The sequence below is a fragment of the Canis lupus genome, chromosome 32 (assembly GCF_003254725.2).
Source record: "Canis lupus dingo isolate Sandy chromosome 32, ASM325472v2, whole genome shotgun sequence".
Classification (NCBI taxonomy): Eukaryota; Metazoa; Chordata; class Mammalia; order Carnivora; family Canidae; genus Canis; species Canis lupus.
In genome coordinates, this window is record NC_064274.1 from 18,103,940 (window position 1) to 18,122,289 (window position 18,350).

Sequence of the window (18,350 nt, forward strand, 5' to 3'; positions counted from 1 at the left end):
CTGCTCACTAATCCTTCAATCTAGTGCTGTCTGGATTCACTCTCCCCACTCAAACTGCACCTTCAAGAGGTGACCAGTGGCCCCCCTTCACTGCCCCATCCAACAATCCAAGAGCATCGTCTTTCTCTCTGGCACTCTCAGGCCACGTAAGTAACTGTTCTTTCTCAAACCTCTTTCCCTGGTTTCTTTGTTTCATCCACCATAGTTCACATAGTCCTCCACAGAGCTCTCTCTTTCATTTTCTGTCCTTTTCATTTTATAGCAGTGGTTCTCAACTTTGTGCAGCAGAGTCACCCAGGGAGGTGTTAAGACCTGCTCCTGCCTGAGCACCCCCTGCAGAGGTTCTGATGGAAAGGGGCTTATGAAGGGGACAGGCACTGGTGTTTTTTGTTTTTTTTTTTTAAGATTTTATTTATTTATTTATTCATGAGAGACACAGAGACAGAGGCAGAGTCATAGGCAGAGGGAGAAACAGGCTCAACTGCGGGGAGCCTCATGCTGGACTCGATCCCAGGACCCTGAGCCCAGGGCAGGTGCTCAACCACTGAGCCACCCAGGTGCCCCTACAGTGGTGTTTTTAAAAGTTCCTCAGGGAATGTTAATGCCAGCTGGGTTTGCAAACAACTGGCCTATCTGCACCACTGATCTCATTCACTCTCATGGCTGTTCACTCAAAAATCATGAACTCCAGTCCCAATTTTCATTCAGCTCCATTCATATTTTCAATTACTTTCTTTATAACTCCATCTGAAAGCTCAACGAATATGAAAAGCAGAATATGTGCCAAATTGATCTCAGTATCTCCGCAGGTCATTCCTTTCTCTATAAACTTGGTCCTCCTGGTGTTCTGTTTAATTATGGGGTCTTATCCTCCCAATCTTAAACTCGGAGCTCCCAGGAATCCTCATGGCTTTCTTCAAAAACCACTCTATTCAGTTATGGATGGTACCGAAAATGTTTTTCAAACCTGGCCCCTCTTTTCTACCCTTAATCTCAAGTACTGTGATATTACTTTAATTCCAACAATTCTTACTTAAAAATAAATCTTGGGACGCCTGTGTGGCTCAGCGGCTGAGTGGCTGCCTTCGGCTCAGGGTGTGGTCCCCGGTTGGGATCGAATCCCGCATCGGGCTTCCTGAGGGAGCCTGCTTCTCCCTCTGCCTATGTCTCTGCCCCTCTTTCTGTGTCTCTCGTGAATAAATAAATAAAATCTTTAAAAAAAATCTTTAAAACAATAGCTTCCATTAAAATTATCTCCCTTGTGTCACTGTTTCTAGGGTAAAATCCAGACTTCATATGAAATCTTACAAGCTGTCCTCAGTTACTGCACTAGTTTCACCTTGATCGCTTAATACTACTCTCCAGACATTGAGAACTTCCTGAAGCTTCCTTAGCATGTGATCATCACTAACACGGCCACTCACTGCATTTCCTATCACTCTACCCAGAGTGCCTTTCTCCTCTTTTTCTCCTGAGACAATTCTACTTGTTCTTCAATATTCACCTTAAGAGACATTTTTGTTCTGAAGCCCCTTTTGTCTGTTTTATGTGCAGCTGAAGCAATCTTATCAAACCATTTATCATACTGTACTGTAGTGATTTATGCAAAGTTTGTGCCTGGGAGTTCTTGAGAGCATGATTACTCATATGTTTATGATACATTTTGAACATCTCTGAATATATATGTTTAGTTTCATGTTCACAGTATCTAACACAGCACCCTGGCAGAGATGTTCAAAATATTATTTATTATTTATCCAGTGTATATTTGCTGAGTATCTACTATGTGACCTCACTATTCTTGGGCTGTATTAATAAACCAAACAGACAAAATCTGCTCTCTAAGCAATTCCCAAGAAAGAAGGCAATGTATAAGCAATATAAATATATTGGATAAGTTCAATGGTCCTTAGGGCTGGGAAAAAAAAAATCAGTGCTATACAGTGTTTTAGATCAGGAGTCAGAAAACATTTTCTGTGAAGAGTCATATAACTCGTATTTTAGGCTTTGTGGGCTAAGGTCTCTCAACTGTAGGTACAGACAATATGTAAATAAATGAACATGGTCGTGCTCCAATAAAAACTTAATTTACAAAAACAAGTGGTGGGCCATATTTGGCCTACAGGCTATAGTTGGCTGACTCTTGTTTTAGATGACAGGGACGACCTCTCTGCAGAACTAAGCTCTAGAACATGAATATTTTGAAAGGGCCTATCATACTTAGCCAGAGTATTCCAGGTACAGGGAAGAGCAATGACAAAAGTCATTGTTTGAGAAGCAGAAATAAAGCCTTCCTGGCTGAAGTGTGGTGAAAGAATGAATGAATGAAGGAACATATGAACAGAGGCATGAATCAGTGCCCCTGTAGAAAATAAAACTACTACTATAAAGTGGCAAGTTTATGCAAGGAAGCATTCCTTTAATTGAGATTTGTAACCACAATCAGAGAGAAGAAATAAGGACATGACTGCATACGAAAATAAAAGTCATTAGGACCTACTTAAAATTAGTTCACTCATTGAGTATCCATTTAATAGCTACTATGCAGTGAGGATAATTGCAGATGCTAGAAATTAGACAAAATGTTTAATAATTATGACTCCTAAAGTTTCAGACAATCACAATGTTGGATTCTATTGATTTTTAGCAATGCATATATTTTGATTTCTAGAAGCTGAAATACGACTTCTAAGTACTGAGAAGTATTGCTTATCACAGACCTAAGAGCAGTACTGTCATAAAGAAGCAAACAAAAAATGTGACTTGGGAATATATATATAAAACATACCAATTACTTTCATTTTAGGAAAATATTTTGGAAAAAAATTCTTGAACATCACCAAAGGAAATGTACTTAAAAATCATTGAGGGACACCTGAGTGGCTCAGAGGTTGAGCATCTGCCTTCCACTCAAGGCGTGATCCTGGAGTCCCAGGATCATGTCCCACATCAGGCTCCCGTGAAGGAGCCTGCCTCTCCCTCTGCCTATGTCTCTGCTTCTCTCTCTTTCTCTCATGAATAAATAAATAAAATCTTTAAAAAAATAATTGAGGTATTCTAAAAAGAAAGGGCCAGATGTTGAGTTTAATTTTTCTTTTACATTCTAAAATTTTCACTTTCTTCTGAAGTATCTGTAGATAATAACAACAAACAACACAAATCAACATGCTTATTCTACATTTGGAAAATTGATGGGATGATCTAACACTTTTTAAATAAATGACATTTCCCCAAAAGACATCTTTGTCTGGATATTATCTGATTAGCTCATGAAAATCAAATAAGGCTACACACAATTTGTGTCATTTTAACAAACTAAATTTCCAAAACATACAGCCAAAAAAAAATTTGTTGTTGTTATAGGAAAAAATTCGGACTTTGGAGTTGCCAGACTTGGCTCTGTAGCCAGGTCCTCCCACTAGCTATGCTGGCAGCCTTGTGCAGGCTGGAAAGTCCCAGAAACATGATGCTCATGCATATAGATGGAAGGACCATCCCTCCCAGTGTCGTAGGAGGATTTAATGAAATATGTAAGGGAAAGCAGCTGGAATCAGGAGACAGGGAATAAGTCAAATTTAACTGCTTCTTCTCTGAGTTTACCCCAAACAGCTACATCTGCATAAATGTATTTTAAATATTGATGATTCACTATTCTTTAGTGCCTCTATTAAGAAGTACATATCTTCATATTCATGATACTAATCAGGGAAAAAAAACGGGGAAAAGTCTAGATCTTCTTCAGATCTTTCAATTTTCCACTGCATTAGGGCTATTGGTATTAGTTTATGAGTCTTCATTCATACAACTCTCCTAGTGAAGAAAGTTTCCCCTTATTTACAGCCTCAATCCCTTCTAGTGTATGTACCAGGAGAGAGGTCATATTTCTAGCCTTCCTATACGAGATACTGGTTCCCAGCTCTTCTAGAAGGATAAAATGTTTAGAAATCCCTCCAACAGTTGGGTCTTTCAGTTCTATTGATGCCTTCAGTCTGGCAGAGAGTTCTCAAAACACTAACATAATTTTACTAATGAAGATGAGTGATTCCCAATTTGATTATAAGTTTTAGGACTGGAGCATATTGACCCCATATTCTGTGTTCCCAGAAAAGATGTATAAAACCGCCATCCCTTCCTTTGTGTAGTGTGATTTAAGGATCAACTTTTTTTTTATGGCTCCTAGATGCATGGTTTTATAGCTTTACTGTTACTGATATTTTATAAAATTCAGAACTATTGGCTATATAAGTGCAGTCAGGGAAAAAAAAAGGTTTTGCAACAAAACATGGAGATCATTTGTCAATGGCTGGGGTTTGCACAATCTTTTCTGAACAGCCATTTCAGCATTCAACAATCTCATGTTTCAACTTTCCCAGCTAAAAACTGTATTTTTCAGTTTAAATTTAATCTTTGATTTATGTCATCAGCAAGAAGACAGAGAAAAGTGGACTACCATTCTTAATGGATTATCCATTTATAGCTCATAATTAAATATGGGATAAATCATAATCTCCAATTTAATCTTGACTTCTCACATTCATTTTCTCACCTTTATTCGCTCCCATCTCCTCTTTCTAATTAAGTAGCATAAAGGCTAAACTACCTATGACAAAGCCCAAAACTTCTAATGCTAAAAGTGGGGGACTTGGGGTACACCTGGGTGGCTCAGTGGTTGATCATGTCTTCCTTCGGCTCAGGTCGTGATCCCTGGGTCCTGGGATCGAGGCCCGCATCAGGCTCCCTTTGGGAGCCTGTTTCTCCCTCTGCCTAATGTCTTTGCCTTTCTCTCTGTTGTCTTTCATGAATAAATAAATAAAATCTTTTTAAAAAGGTAGGGAACTCATTTACACAAAATAATTATTTTCCAAACATTATTTATCTTTAGTAATTTGTTGCATGGTTTGCTACTAAAATTGTGTAAAGTATAACTATGTTCATATCTTACTTTTAAAAAAACACAAATATTTGGGCAAAATGATACAATAAAAATAAATCAACAACCATGTCCTCCTCCTTGTTGCCTCATCCCTTCCAATTCCTTGAGCAAAAAGAACATATCCCAGGATGATGCATGTATCAGGGGCTTTTCAGGAATGCCTGGCACTGACTAGTATTAGCATTCATAACTATTTACAAATATAGTAAATGTTTCCTCTCAGTCGTTTCTGCATTTTGTTTAAGCAAATCAGTGCCACAGTAAGAAAAAATAATTTACAATCTAAATTCCATACTTATTTTCTGACTAACTGTTTTTAAAAGAACAATGGAGACAATAAATTTGAAACCACAATAATATAGACCTTATGACAATGATCGTATTTTACCATTTGATGATAAAAGTACATAGCTGAATATTATTAAATATTAAGAACATAAGCCATATTTGCTAGAGTATATATACTTTACACTAAACAAAAAGCTTTATGTAAAAGAATGTGTAGAATATGCTCTGACTACCTTCAGGAAGACTAATGTGTTGGTTTCCTAGTCTCATCTCTATACTGCCAGAATTAACACAAGGGGAGAGGCATCACCTGTATTAGGAAATAATTTGGCTAAGCTCCATCTCTGTAAAATGACGCCATGAATGGACCACAAATCCCAATAAAACAACAGAAACAAAATAAATTTTTCCAATAATCAGAAAGCTCCATAGTTAAGGTACATGGAGACACATAAGCAGAAATTATAACAAATTATAAATCTGATGGTGACTTCATATCTTTACAGCACCTTCAACATAATCGTATAGGTTGAGTTTTGTGATTTCTTTCAGTTTAATCTTTCATATCAATAAAGCTGGGTCCTTTGTGAGAATTTTAAACAGTTCTACCTAAGAACTTGTTTCTTTTTGTAGTTCAGGGTAAATGACATACCTGCATTTTACTGATAGACTATGAAATTTAAAAAAAAAGGAAGGAAAGAAAGAAAAATTAAATTCTTTTTTTTTCAAGATTTATTTTTTATTTATTTTTTTATTTTCTTTTTTATTTATGATAGTCACACAGAGAGAGAGAGAGAGGCAGAGACACAGGCAGAGGGAGAAGCAGGCTCCATGCAGGGAGCCTGACATGGGATTCGATCCCGGGTCTCCAGGATCGCGCCCTGGGCCAAAGGCAGGCGCCAAACCGCTGCGCCACCCAGGGATCCCCAAAAATTAAATTCTTTACAGAGATCTTTTTGGAGATAGCTGGACTTTGGTCATAAAATTGCTAACAATGAGGTGCTCAGCCTCCTCCCAAGAACCTATGCACTCTTTGCCCTTTAGATACATGAACTTGTTAACAATGTGATTGGTTAAGGAGTTGTCTAATCATATATGTCAATAATAAAGAACAAAGCACCTTGCAGTTTTCTTTCCTATTCTACTCCCCTGTGAAAGACAGATGTGTTGTGTCTAATTATTCACTGATTGGTATCGGGAGAAACATTAACATAATTGGCACATTTGTTCTAATTAACAGAGAGAAACTGCCACATGCCACCCAACATGAAAAGTGAGTCCAGCAACCATTAGCTAGAAAAACCCACATCCATCAGAAAAGGTCACTCTGTTGAACTCAAACTGGAGCCCCTCATCTGAACACTGAGATTGAGGATGACACAAGAAAGTTGAGAAGAGTGTGTATACCTAAAAGAATGGAGATTCAGCCTAGAGTTGTTGGATGCAGGTATATTAATCAAACAAATGGAAAAAGCAATTATGGTGTGATTATCAAATGCACACTGAGCCAAGCCAAGCTTCTAGAAGGAGCATTAGTTGGAAGCTGGGAGTCTGCCAAGTTTTACTGACCAGTTTAGAAGTGACAAGTTTGAAGGTTTTCCTGTATTTGTGTGTTTTAATCCTGCCCTTTAGATCAGCGGTTCCAAACCTTGCTGGATTTTAGAATCACTTGGGAAGCTATTAAAAATTTTGATAGCCAGGCTGCACATCCTACCAATTCCCGGATGATCCCAATGCACATTCTTGATTGAGAACCAGTACTGCACGCAGACTGGTTCTAATGTTCTTGCTAAAATGTCAATTTCGGGGCACCTGCGTGGCTCAGTCAGTTAAGTGTATGCCTTTGACTCAGGTCATGATCCCGGGGTCCTGGGATTGAGTCCTGTATTGGGCTCCTTGCTCAGCAGGGAGCCTGCTTCTCCACCCCCTCCCTGTCTCTCATGAATAAATAAATAAAATATTTAAAAAAATAAAATGTGGATTTTGATAAATGGCCTGGGGTTGGGGCTTGAAATTCTGCCTTTCTATGAAGTTCCCAGGAAGTCATGCCAATACAGATAATCTGTGCATCACGTTTTGAATAGTAAGGTTTGACAACTCTAAACGATGTCCATAGCTATTAGCCTTACGGAGACTTTTACCACATAGGGTTTGGCTGCAATTGCTTCAGAGTTTGAAATCCCAGAATTATTTTCTTTTGGTTCTCACAGTGGCAACAGTTTCTCACCATCTCTTGTATGACTAAGAAAGCCTCCATTATAGGATGCAAACAAATGTTCTTTACCCATAAAAGTTGTGGATAAAAATGCCTTAAAATACAAGAAGCAAAAGGCCATTAAAAAAAGTGTACACAAAGACAAGATTTTCTCCCTCCATCCCTCACCACCCCCATAGCTATTGTGCAGATATTGTTTCAGATGTTCTCTATTGTTAAGAATAAAGGCTACTTTGTTTATGCATCCATTTGCTTGTCAGATTCACAATAAAATAAGGCACTTATTCACTTCTGTATGACTACTGTCCAAAATACTTTGTACATTTCAATAGGTTTGTAGAAAGTAAGTTTTTTATGCTTTAAAAAAGTGTTTGTCTTCAAGCATGTTGAAATTGTATTTTAGACAATTGTAAAAAAAAAAAAAAGAGAGAGAGAGAAAAGCAAGTGGAAAATGTAGTGACATTTTGCTCAGTTGTAACTTCTGCAAAGAAGAGGAATTTGCTAAGAATGGAATTTGTTTTCCTATTGAGGAAACACTCCCTTAATTGCACATATGTCTGGCTCGTTGCTTTTGAGAGCTGAACGTACACAGACCATACTGCGGAGGCAAACTTGTCTTGAAATCTGAAAACTTCCATTCCTAAAGCCTAAGTTCAACTATGAGAAGATAAAAGGACACTTGACCTAATGAACTATTAAATTAACTAAGAGTGACAACCTCCAAAAATGGTTGAAGTAGAATGACTATACCTAATATCTTACATGGGAGCGAAACGGCACCGAAATGTTCTTAAAATGCTAATTTTTTCAGGGCAAGGCAACCATAAATTGACTAGTTGATGGCTAGTTCTTAACAAGTCTTTATCACAAATCTGCCTTTCAGAATAAGGAACTCTCAGCATTTTTTCTTATTTCCCAATAAGTGGGACTCTTGCTAAGTCTGGCCACCTTTAGAAAATACTGGCTTTCTGCTCTCCAGGACTGGCATTTCTCACCCCCAGTGAGTTTACAGTAAATAGTGCTCTAGGCATATGGGGAGAATCACTGAAAGAAATTCCAAAGCAAGTGAACTTATTGAAGAAACATATACTTTTCTCAAGAAATGAGGGTCATGGAAATAGAAGGCCTTGTTGCCCTGTGATTAAAGACACATTCTAGGTCATTGCCTGTTGCTGAAGCACCACTGAGAGAGAGATGTCTTTGAAAACAGCTGAGGCCTGCTGATCACTGCTTTTAGGTCATCAAAGGAAAGCTCACTCTAGTGGGTCTGCTTTCACATGGAAGACCTAAATATTTTCTAGCTTTTATTCAGTCAATAAAATCAAATTTAAAAATCACGTTCAGAAGTTTTTACTCCTGGGCCACCTGGGTGGTTGAGTGGTTGAGCATCTGCCTTCAGCTCAGATCCTGATCCCCGGGGTCCTGGGATCCAGTCCTGCATCAGGCTCCCCACAGGGAGCCAGCCTCTCCCTCTACCTATGTCTCTGTCTCTGTCTCTCTGTGTCTCTCATGAATAAATAAATAAAATCTTAAAAAAAATTTTTTTACTCCCACAGAAATTAAAATCTAACCTTTATTTCTTCATCTCTCTCCATTTCTTTACTTCTACCCTAAGACAAGTAACCATTTTCTCTTGTTTGGGTTAAGGCAAGATCCCCTAAATGGGTCCCTGCCTCCATTCTTACACCACTCAAATCTATTTTCCACACAGCACTAAGAATGATCTTTGAAAGACATATATAGCACAGCATGATGATGCCATACTTAAAATCTCCAGTGGTTTTTCACGCATTCAGAGCCAAATAAGTCCAAACAACTTACCATGTCTGTAAGCCCACAAACTCATCCTCCTGCCTCTGAGTGAAGGTCTCCCCGGCCTTCCTCATGGCTTCACTGTGTCTCTGAGCCACTGGCTTCTTTTGAAATCTATAGCCACATCAACTCCTTCAGAGGGTATTTTGCTTCCCCTGCCTGGAACTTCCTGACTCAAATACTTTCAAGACTGGCTCTTTCCTGCCATTCAGACTTCAAGTCAAATAGTGCCTCCACAGACAGATTCTCTTTGACTTTAAAGTGACTTCCGCTCCCCATCAACCATCAACCTCTCAAAATCACCTTGTCTTACTTTAACTTGCAATTATCTGACAATATCTTAGTCATTTATTTCTATTCCTGTTTAGTCATTTCTTTGTTTTTAACCCTTTAGGGACTTTGGCTGGCTTGTATCTCCTGAAACTAGAAAGTATCCAGCACATAGTTGAGTAGACAGTAAATATTTCTTGAGTAAAGGAATTCATGATTAAAAAATAAAAAGTGCATGTTGTACTATAGCTCAAAGGAACCACAAGTCAAGACACAAATCTCTTCTAAGTTCAGGAAAGGTTTATAATTTCTTACTGTTTTTTTTTTTTTAATTTATGTTGGCATCATTTAACTTCACCATTATTTTTTTTTAAGATTTTATTTATTTATTCATGAGAGACAGAGGCAGAGACACAGGCAGAGGGAGAAGCAGGCTCCATGCAGGGAGCCCGATGTGGGACTTGATCCCAGATCCCCGGGATCCCACCCTGAGCCAAAGGTAGATGCTCAACCGCTGAGCCACCCAGGCATCCTGACTTCACTATTATTTTTACTTGATTTACATTATTTGGGTTATGGTGATTATTTGGGCTTATGGTGATCTCTGTGTATAACTATTAGAGGCAGATACTGGAAGAAAAACATGAGGTGACGTTGACAACTGTTGACTGAACCAATGCAAAGCTTGCAGGCTGACTACTAGTTAGGGAACCTAATACTTGTGCAAAACTGTTCGCAAGGCTGATAATCCGCTTGTAATAAAAACTCCTTCTTGTTGCTAACACACATGCTAGGACACAACTCCAACAGATATTACTGGGAACTGAAAGCAGTATCTCTCCCCAAATTTGTATTCAAACTCTTCTCTTTAAACCTCTTTCGCCGGCAAAGAATACAAAGCACAGCTTGGAAGACAATGCACCTGCATGGAAATGCATCAACATGAAGTTCCAATTATGAAGGAATGACAGTGAAACACACACTCCTCTCATGAAACAAAATGTTCAGTGGCCATATTAATAATCAATTAGATGGAGTGCCACCTGATGCTGCACATTTGGCGGAGCCTCCAGCTGCCAGCAGCTTTTTGCCCTGGCAGTATTAGCTTAAAAAAAAATCCGTTCCCTGTTTATCAAGACTAAACTCAGCAAAATAATCTATTCTTTTGCACTTCAACCCATATTTTCCCACTTGCTAATTAGAGATGCAAATGTTGATAAATAAGACGACGGTTTCTAAGCACAATTGGGTCAATAAGTTGAACATTGTGCCCTGTTCCTCCAATTAAACTCCTATGAGAAATAGCTCAATTATAATTAGAGAAGCAATTATCCCCTTGTTAAAGGTGATACAAATCACAGGTTTTAGTGAAAAATTCAGTTTTGCTCCTTCTGCCATGCCAACAAATCTTGTATCCATTGATGTTTTGATCCCAATACTCTTCAAAAGAGATAATCTGATGAAATAAAGTATCTCTGAGTATATTTCTGGCTCCCCATGTGACAGCAACATATTCTAGGCATAAACTCAGATGAGCAAAGAGGGATTCATTTTATGGAGTGCTACTATTATACCACTGGAGCAACCCCGCACCCATTCATGAGTGTATTAATATTCTGGCTTGTTTAGGGAGATGAGGAGGCTTGTCTATTGAAAGGGAGGCAGATGCCTTTCCAAAAAATGTAAGAATAACATTGTATTTTGGGCTTGATCCTAGCAAAAATGTTATTAAGATAGTGGGTAATAGTTTCTGGTAGTTGTTTTTCTTCCTCTCATCTAGTCCACTCTTAATTTTATATGAGTATTATGAACATGCCCTGTATTCCTTGAACTAAAATAATTCCCAACAGGCTCTCCCCTCATTTTTTTTCTCCTGATCCTAGCAGGTTGGTACTTTGCTCTCAGGCTTCACACTAGTGGAACCTCTCACCTCACACTGAGTTCTCTCAATAGGACTGCATCTTCAGGGGTGACACGCATCCTTTTTCTGGAAAGTTCCATCTCCATTTCCTGAAATGAGCTATAGCCAATAGGGACTCTTTCCTTTATTTAATTAAATGTAGTTAAAGAATCTACTGAATAGATTCCATCTGCTGGTATTTGAGATAAAACATGAACAAAACCCCTTTCTCTACTTATATCTTCACAGTTTAAGTAGGCAGAGGAGTCAACAGATACATTTCAACACAAGCAGTAATTGAGACTATATAAAATCATTGTACATCGGGGCCAGCTACACTGGATCATCTATACCAGGTATTAAATTCTGAAATAATTCTGCATGTGGCGTGAAGTCACTGAGTGCTTCCCCCTATCCTTGCCAATACTCGATGGCTCCCTAGGCCACCCTCTGATTCAGCAGCTAGAGTTTATACTTGATCCAGCACTAGGCCTTGATCCAGCCCTGTGCTAAAGAAGTTGTGTGGTTGTTAAATACCTTAAATAAAGAAAATAAGTATAAAGAAAGAGCTCTCGGCAAGGAGACCAGAGGAGGGAGCGCCAAGCATAGGCCCCTGTGCTTTATCCTGGGGTGCCCACAGCATAATTTTTTTTTTTTTTTTATCCAATAAGTATTAAGGTGAGTTTTCAGTCAAAAAGGTGACCACATAGAGAGATGGGAGTATGCAAAATCTGAATCAGCCTCTTCCTCCTCTGAAACTTTGTCACTCTCTTTCTGTTGGTCCTGAAAAGTAGAACTACCAATAACAGCCTCAACCCAAATGTCCTATCTGAAATAAAATACGCAGTTTCCTCCAATGTCTTGGAACCCTGATGATGAAGCGGACAACAGTAACTTTAAATTTTTAAATTTATTTATGAGAGAGAGAGACAGAGAGAGAGAGAGAGAGAAGCAGAGACACAGGCAGAGGGAGAAGCAGGCTCCATGCAGGAAGCCTGACATGGGACTCGATCCCAGATCTCCAGGATCATGCCCTGTGCTGAAGGCAGGCACTAAACCGCTGAGCCACCCAGGCTGCCCCCAGTAACTTTATTTATTTATTTATTTATTTTCCCCAGTAACTTTAAAAATCAGAAAAAAAGACAGCAGCATGGTTTGCTGTACGTATTTACATTAACAAGTCATTAATAAAGTATATGTTTACTTATGGGGCACCAGGGTGGCTCAGTCGGTTGAGCAACAGACTCTTAGTTTTTGCACAGGTCATGATTTAAGGTTCTGGGATCGAGCCCCACATCAACTCCACACTTAACAGGGAGTCTGCTTGAGATTCTTTGCCTCTTTTTCTCTTTGTTCCTCTCCTGAGCTTCAGTGCATGTGCGTGCGTGTGTGCTCTCTCTAAAAACTAAATCTTTAAAAAAAAACATTTACATAAATAAGGGCCTTTCCTTGTTGAAAGCTTACAATATTTCTTCATTTGTAGCATTTATGGACTCTAACCAAAGCCCTGGCTAGAGGATACAGGAGGGCATTTTGGTGATTCTTTTTTTTTTTTTTTTTAAGATTTTATTTACTTATTAATAAGAGACAGAGAGAGAGAGAAGCAGAGACATAGGCAGAGGGAGAAGCAGGCTCCCTGCGGGAAGCCTGATATGGGGCTTGATCCCAGCATTCCAGGATCACGCCCTGAGCCGAAGGCAGATACTCAACCACTGAGCCATCCAGGCATCCGCATTTTGGTGAATCTTCATAGAACAGAAGCTTCATCTCTGCATGCCCCATAGCACCAGTACAGGTACAATGTGCTCAGTTATTATTCTGGATTCAAGAGGTTGAATTCAGTCTTTTGTGAATCAGTGGGTGATAATATAGTAATAGTAGAAAAATGTCTGATGTTTCTTGAGCTTTCTACATGTTCTAAGTGATTCACATGTACCATCTCATTTAAACTCTAAAACTACACCCTGGGTAGATACTATTATTATTATCTCCATTTTATAATTCAGGAAACACACATATAGAGGACTGAAATACCTTGTCCAAAGTCAAAAAGTTAAAAATAGTGATGCTTGTGTTTACACCTAGAGTTCTGTAAGGAAATTAGTTTAACATTCTATGGTGACTAAAGCCAAAATAGGGGGTAATATTAAATGTTACTTATGACTTCAGACATGTTTCTGCCATTATTTGTATAAAGAAGATACCAATGTAATTTAAAATTAGTAGAATTCTTTAGAAATTTATTGACTTGTATGGGAAGGAAAAAAATAATTACCACCTCGTATTCTGCAAATAATGTACCTGACTACTTCTTTAATGGAGCTAGACACATACTTATAAAACAAAGATCGACTAAATTGATCAGCCATGTATTCATTGAGCATTTATCATTGGAGTTTTTCAGAATCGTTTGCCTTGGTTGCAAAAGAAGCACAACTCCTTGCCAGTAAGGCCTGATACCTTAAAGACTGATTTTATATTATGGTAAAGCACAAGAGTGGATCTGTAAGCTCAATATTTCATTCTATGCTAGACTTATGTGTTCAATTCTTCTAAAAATTTAAATATTAAGTAATGAATGCATTTATCATAAAATTAAAATAATCTTATAATCTTTTAATTTGCTAGGTTACATTTCATTATTTTCTTTTTTCATTTATCTGCCCTTCTTAAGCAAGTGACCATTGAACTGTGTTACATTAAAGTATTTTTTTTAAAGATTTTATTTATCGGAAACCCTGGGTGGTGCAGCAGTTTAGCGCCTGCCTTTGGCCCAGGGCGCGATCCTGGAGACCTGGGATCGAATCCTACGTCGGGCTCCCGGTGCATGGAGCCTGCTTCTCCCTCTGCCTATGTCTCTGCCTCTCTCTCTCTCTGTGTGACTATCATAAGTAAATAAAAAAAAAAGATTTTATTTATTTATTCATGACAGACAGAGAGAGAGAGAGGCAGAGGCAGAAGCAGGCTCTATGCAGGGAGCCTGACGTGGGACCCGATCCCGGGTCTCCAAGATCACACCCTAGATTGAAGGCGGCACTAAACCACTAGGCCACCGGGGCTGCCCACATTAAGGTATTTATTAGCTTTCTGATCTGAGTGATTCTAAGGGTATTGAATAGAATCTACCTAGGAGTTTATTAGCCTGCTCTTGAGTGTGGCTGTTTGATGTGTCTTCTGACTTCAAAAAAAGAAAAGAAAAAGAATCACATTAAATATAGTTCTTTGAATGTCAAATGGGTATATGATTTTTGAGCTTGCCAAGTGTTAATTGGTCTCCTCCCCACTGATGATACAAATAAAATTCACCGCCAATTAGTTTTCAGTCATGAATCTTTACTGCTTGACAAAGTGAACCACTTTGTTGGAGAGACAAAAAAAATGAAAAGATTACTAGGATCTTGTCACTGAAAGTCTTTGCAAGGATCAGCAATCTGTAAGAAGCGTTGGGTAAAAATGAGGTTTTTGATACCCGTGTCACTCAGAATATATTTTGGTCTCTAAGGTGGTGTAATGGAGATTTGCATTAGAATTTTTAAAAATACAACTAAGGAGACAGATGCACTATTATAATACATGAAATGAAATACTGAATAGAGAAGACTTGCCTCCTTTCATCACACTAAATCATATTACATATCAGTGCTGGAAGATAAAGTTTTGATGCAGTTGGATGAAACATCTATAATCATGCAAAGTCTCTGATCCAATGCTAGAAGTACCACAGAATGCCAGTTACTAGGCAAAAAATAGTTCTCTTCTTTCAAAGTAAAACAGTAAGTTTCATTAGGAGCGCTACTTTGAGTCTTTGCACTGGCACATGGAGCTATATAAATGGCTGTGAGAGAAAAAACGCACTTGTTTTCTAAAAGCCTTGCCTAAATTTCTAATTCATTTAGTATTAATAATAATTTGAAAAGAGCAACCAGATGTTTAATTTTGTTGTCAAGAGACCAGCTAACTGAGCTGGCTCCCACATTTGCTTCAAATTTTAAAAGATTGAAAAATTATGAGAAATCTAATAATAAGTGTCCTAATAACTAAGAAACATTTTTTGAACAATGTTGTGTCAATAACATTATTTTGCAATTTCATAGACAGGGAGGATTCAGGGCTTATTTAAAAAAAATCAGCAGGCCCATATGCAGGCCCAAATTGTGACAACTAAAAAAAAATGCTTCCTTCTGTACATGCAATAAAGAGTAAAAATTCCAAAGGACTAAATAACAAAGACGGAGGTTAACAAGGACCAAAAATTCAGCAGTGATGCATGTCACTCGTCAAATTGAAGTATTTCTGGGTCCATAGAATACCAGATTAGCTAGGGCAATAGTGTTGGATGCCTATTAGTATGTCAACTAATAATCATAAAAGGTAACACTTTTGAGAGTTTAGAGTTATTTGTTAACAAAGGAAAGACACCATATTAGAGGATTTTCCTCAACAAGTATGCTTTATTAAGGGGAATGGCTCAAGGAGGGCATGGCACTCTTTTGTGTTCATGCCAGTTCACAGACAGGCATTTTCAAAGGATACTGTATTGTTTGGTGCTAATGAAAAACGTGGTATGGTATATATCTGATTTGTGACACTTCATTAACAATCAATGTGCTTTGTTTTAGCAAAAACAAAAAATAAAAATGTAGAGCTCGATGGAAAGCTCATGGTAGGAAACTAATTGACACTTGTTATTTCTCAAGCATGTTTTTATTCATAGTGTGTAGATATGACCTTTAGATTACATCATGGAACAGAAAATATATATTTGGGGTGCACAGGTTCAAAGACCCACACACACATTTTTGCATATTATCAGGAACAATAATAAAATTGATAGTACATTATTAAGTCTTATCACCTGTCTATACGATAAGTGCCAGATAAAATAAAGCAGCGTTTCTGATTTCTTGAAAGAAAATGACAATATTAAACCAAACTGCCTGTGGCTTCGTCCAGTGGGGCATTCTAATTGACTCCCAAGTCATTAATCAGTTCTCAATCAATCTATTTTGCCAGCAGCAGGCAGTTAGGACTCCATTACCAACCATTCATCATGCCATATCCTAATTCACTGCACCATTAGCCATGGATTAGGCCTCTGTTAGAATAACTAAGTGCCAATTGCTAAATGCAAAGAATTTTTGTTACTCACTTCAGCCACTGGGATCCCTTCAGGTGGTCGACACTGCAGCAAGACTTCCTGTTCCAAGGATACTTCCTTTCCCAGGGGTTCCTGCTCAAATGTCTTCCTTAGATCTGGAAAGCAGAGGTAATAAAATATATGATGAAATCAATAATTAACATTTATCCATTTATAGAAAATGCTATAAAAATGTTCCAGTCTACTATTTTATGTATCTTTTTAACCACACACCGTCAGTGATATGGGAGAGCGTGGAGTCTCACAGAGTCGAAGAATGAATCTCATGGACAAAGTGAGTGAGCAAAGTGGTAGAAGTTTATTATGCAGTTACAGAGAAAGCTCTCAGAAGTGAAAGAAGTCTTGACAGGGTTGCCACTGAGGGCTTTTAGTAGCAGTCTTTTATTGAGAACCTAGCCAGGGAGCCCACGGCCTAGAGATTTTTGTGCAGTCTTGGTTAGAGCAGGGACTATTGATAACACCTTAATGACACATTTCTTTGTGGTCTGGTAAGTTTTTGTGATTAATTAGTAGCCATTAAAGGGAGATACTCCCTAACATTTTGGAGCCAGGTTTATTATTTTTCTCTGTTTTTACTGTCTTATCTCTGTTTTCTTGGGATGGGTAGGAGCCTGACTCTGAGCCTTTCAGTGTCCTTGGGGTTTATGGGAGCCCACAGATTTCTGGGAGCCTGACTCTAGGCCTTTCCCTTATCTTTCCCTGCCTAGCCCCATCTGCCCCTAACTCATTCCTACATTTATTAGTACTGTGTTGTAATCTAGGTTATTATATTCTGAGTGTTGAAAAATATGAAATTCAGAGGCTATTAGCTGCTTCTACATTAATCTTCAATGGAATACTTCAGAGAATCCCATTTTAACAAACAGGAAAACTGATCAATTGCATTTCCTTAGTATTTCTTGAAAACCAATTATGGTGATTACTTTTATCAAGAGAGCCCCTTTATCATGATACTTAAACACACAGAGTCTGTTATGTACATAATTATTTTTTTCTTTCTTCATAATAGATATTATTAAAGTTGTAATAACCCTGGGATCTTTTGATCAATAACTCAAAAGGAAGCTTTTGTATCAGAGTCAGAAACAGAATGCTGTAATCCTGAAAGAATGAATTTAACCTCTTGAGGCGTCTCAAACAGGAAGTAAGAAAAAGAGTAACTATGTGGATGAGTTTAGAAATACCTCAATATGTAATTATGTAGCCATTCTTCAATTAGAAGATTAAATGGTCATTTTTGCCCAAATATACCAACTACTTAATTACATATTTATATAGCTATAGTGGCTAAAATAATTATATGCAGTAGCCTTTTAAAAATTGTTATAGGTGGACACAAACATATTAGAAATTAGTTTGTAATTTTAAACACCAAAGTTAATAAATGATTCAGCCATAGGGCTTTGAAGCAATATTAATAAAAAAAAAACAGACAAAAAACATACCAAATATTTTATTTCATACATGTACAGTTTCAGCTTCTTCCAATGAAAAGTTATTGGCATTTTATCTGGTTGATTTTGATTATAAATTAATGCTAAACCTTTTATGCTGGGGCCCTGATAAAGACTTAAAAATCTAAAAGTACCATTTCAGCTTATTGAACTATGGATGGAAGCCCAAAGACTCTGGAGGTATGTTCCCTAATGTCTTTCAAGGAGCTATCAGAAAGCACCATCTGGAAGGACGGACTGAGAAAAAAAATCCACTGTTACATACTTGCCATTTGTTGAATTTTGTGGCATAAGAAAAGAGCTTCAAGAGCTTAGAGGTT

General features: G+C 38.0%; 1 protein-coding gene across 2 annotated transcripts in view; it reads right to left on the minus strand.

Annotated features, from left to right (window-relative positions):
* Window positions 1–18,350, minus strand: part of UNC5C (unc-5 netrin receptor C) — a 351,461-nt gene that overhangs the window by 86,171 nt on the left and 246,940 nt on the right. For both annotated transcript variants that reach the window (XM_025424165.3, XM_025424156.3), the window contains exon 4: window positions 16,568–16,671. In XM_025424165.3, coding sequence (XP_025279950.1) covers window positions 16,568–16,671 — 104 coding nt within the window. The remainder of the gene's footprint in view (window positions 1–16,567; window positions 16,672–18,350) is intronic.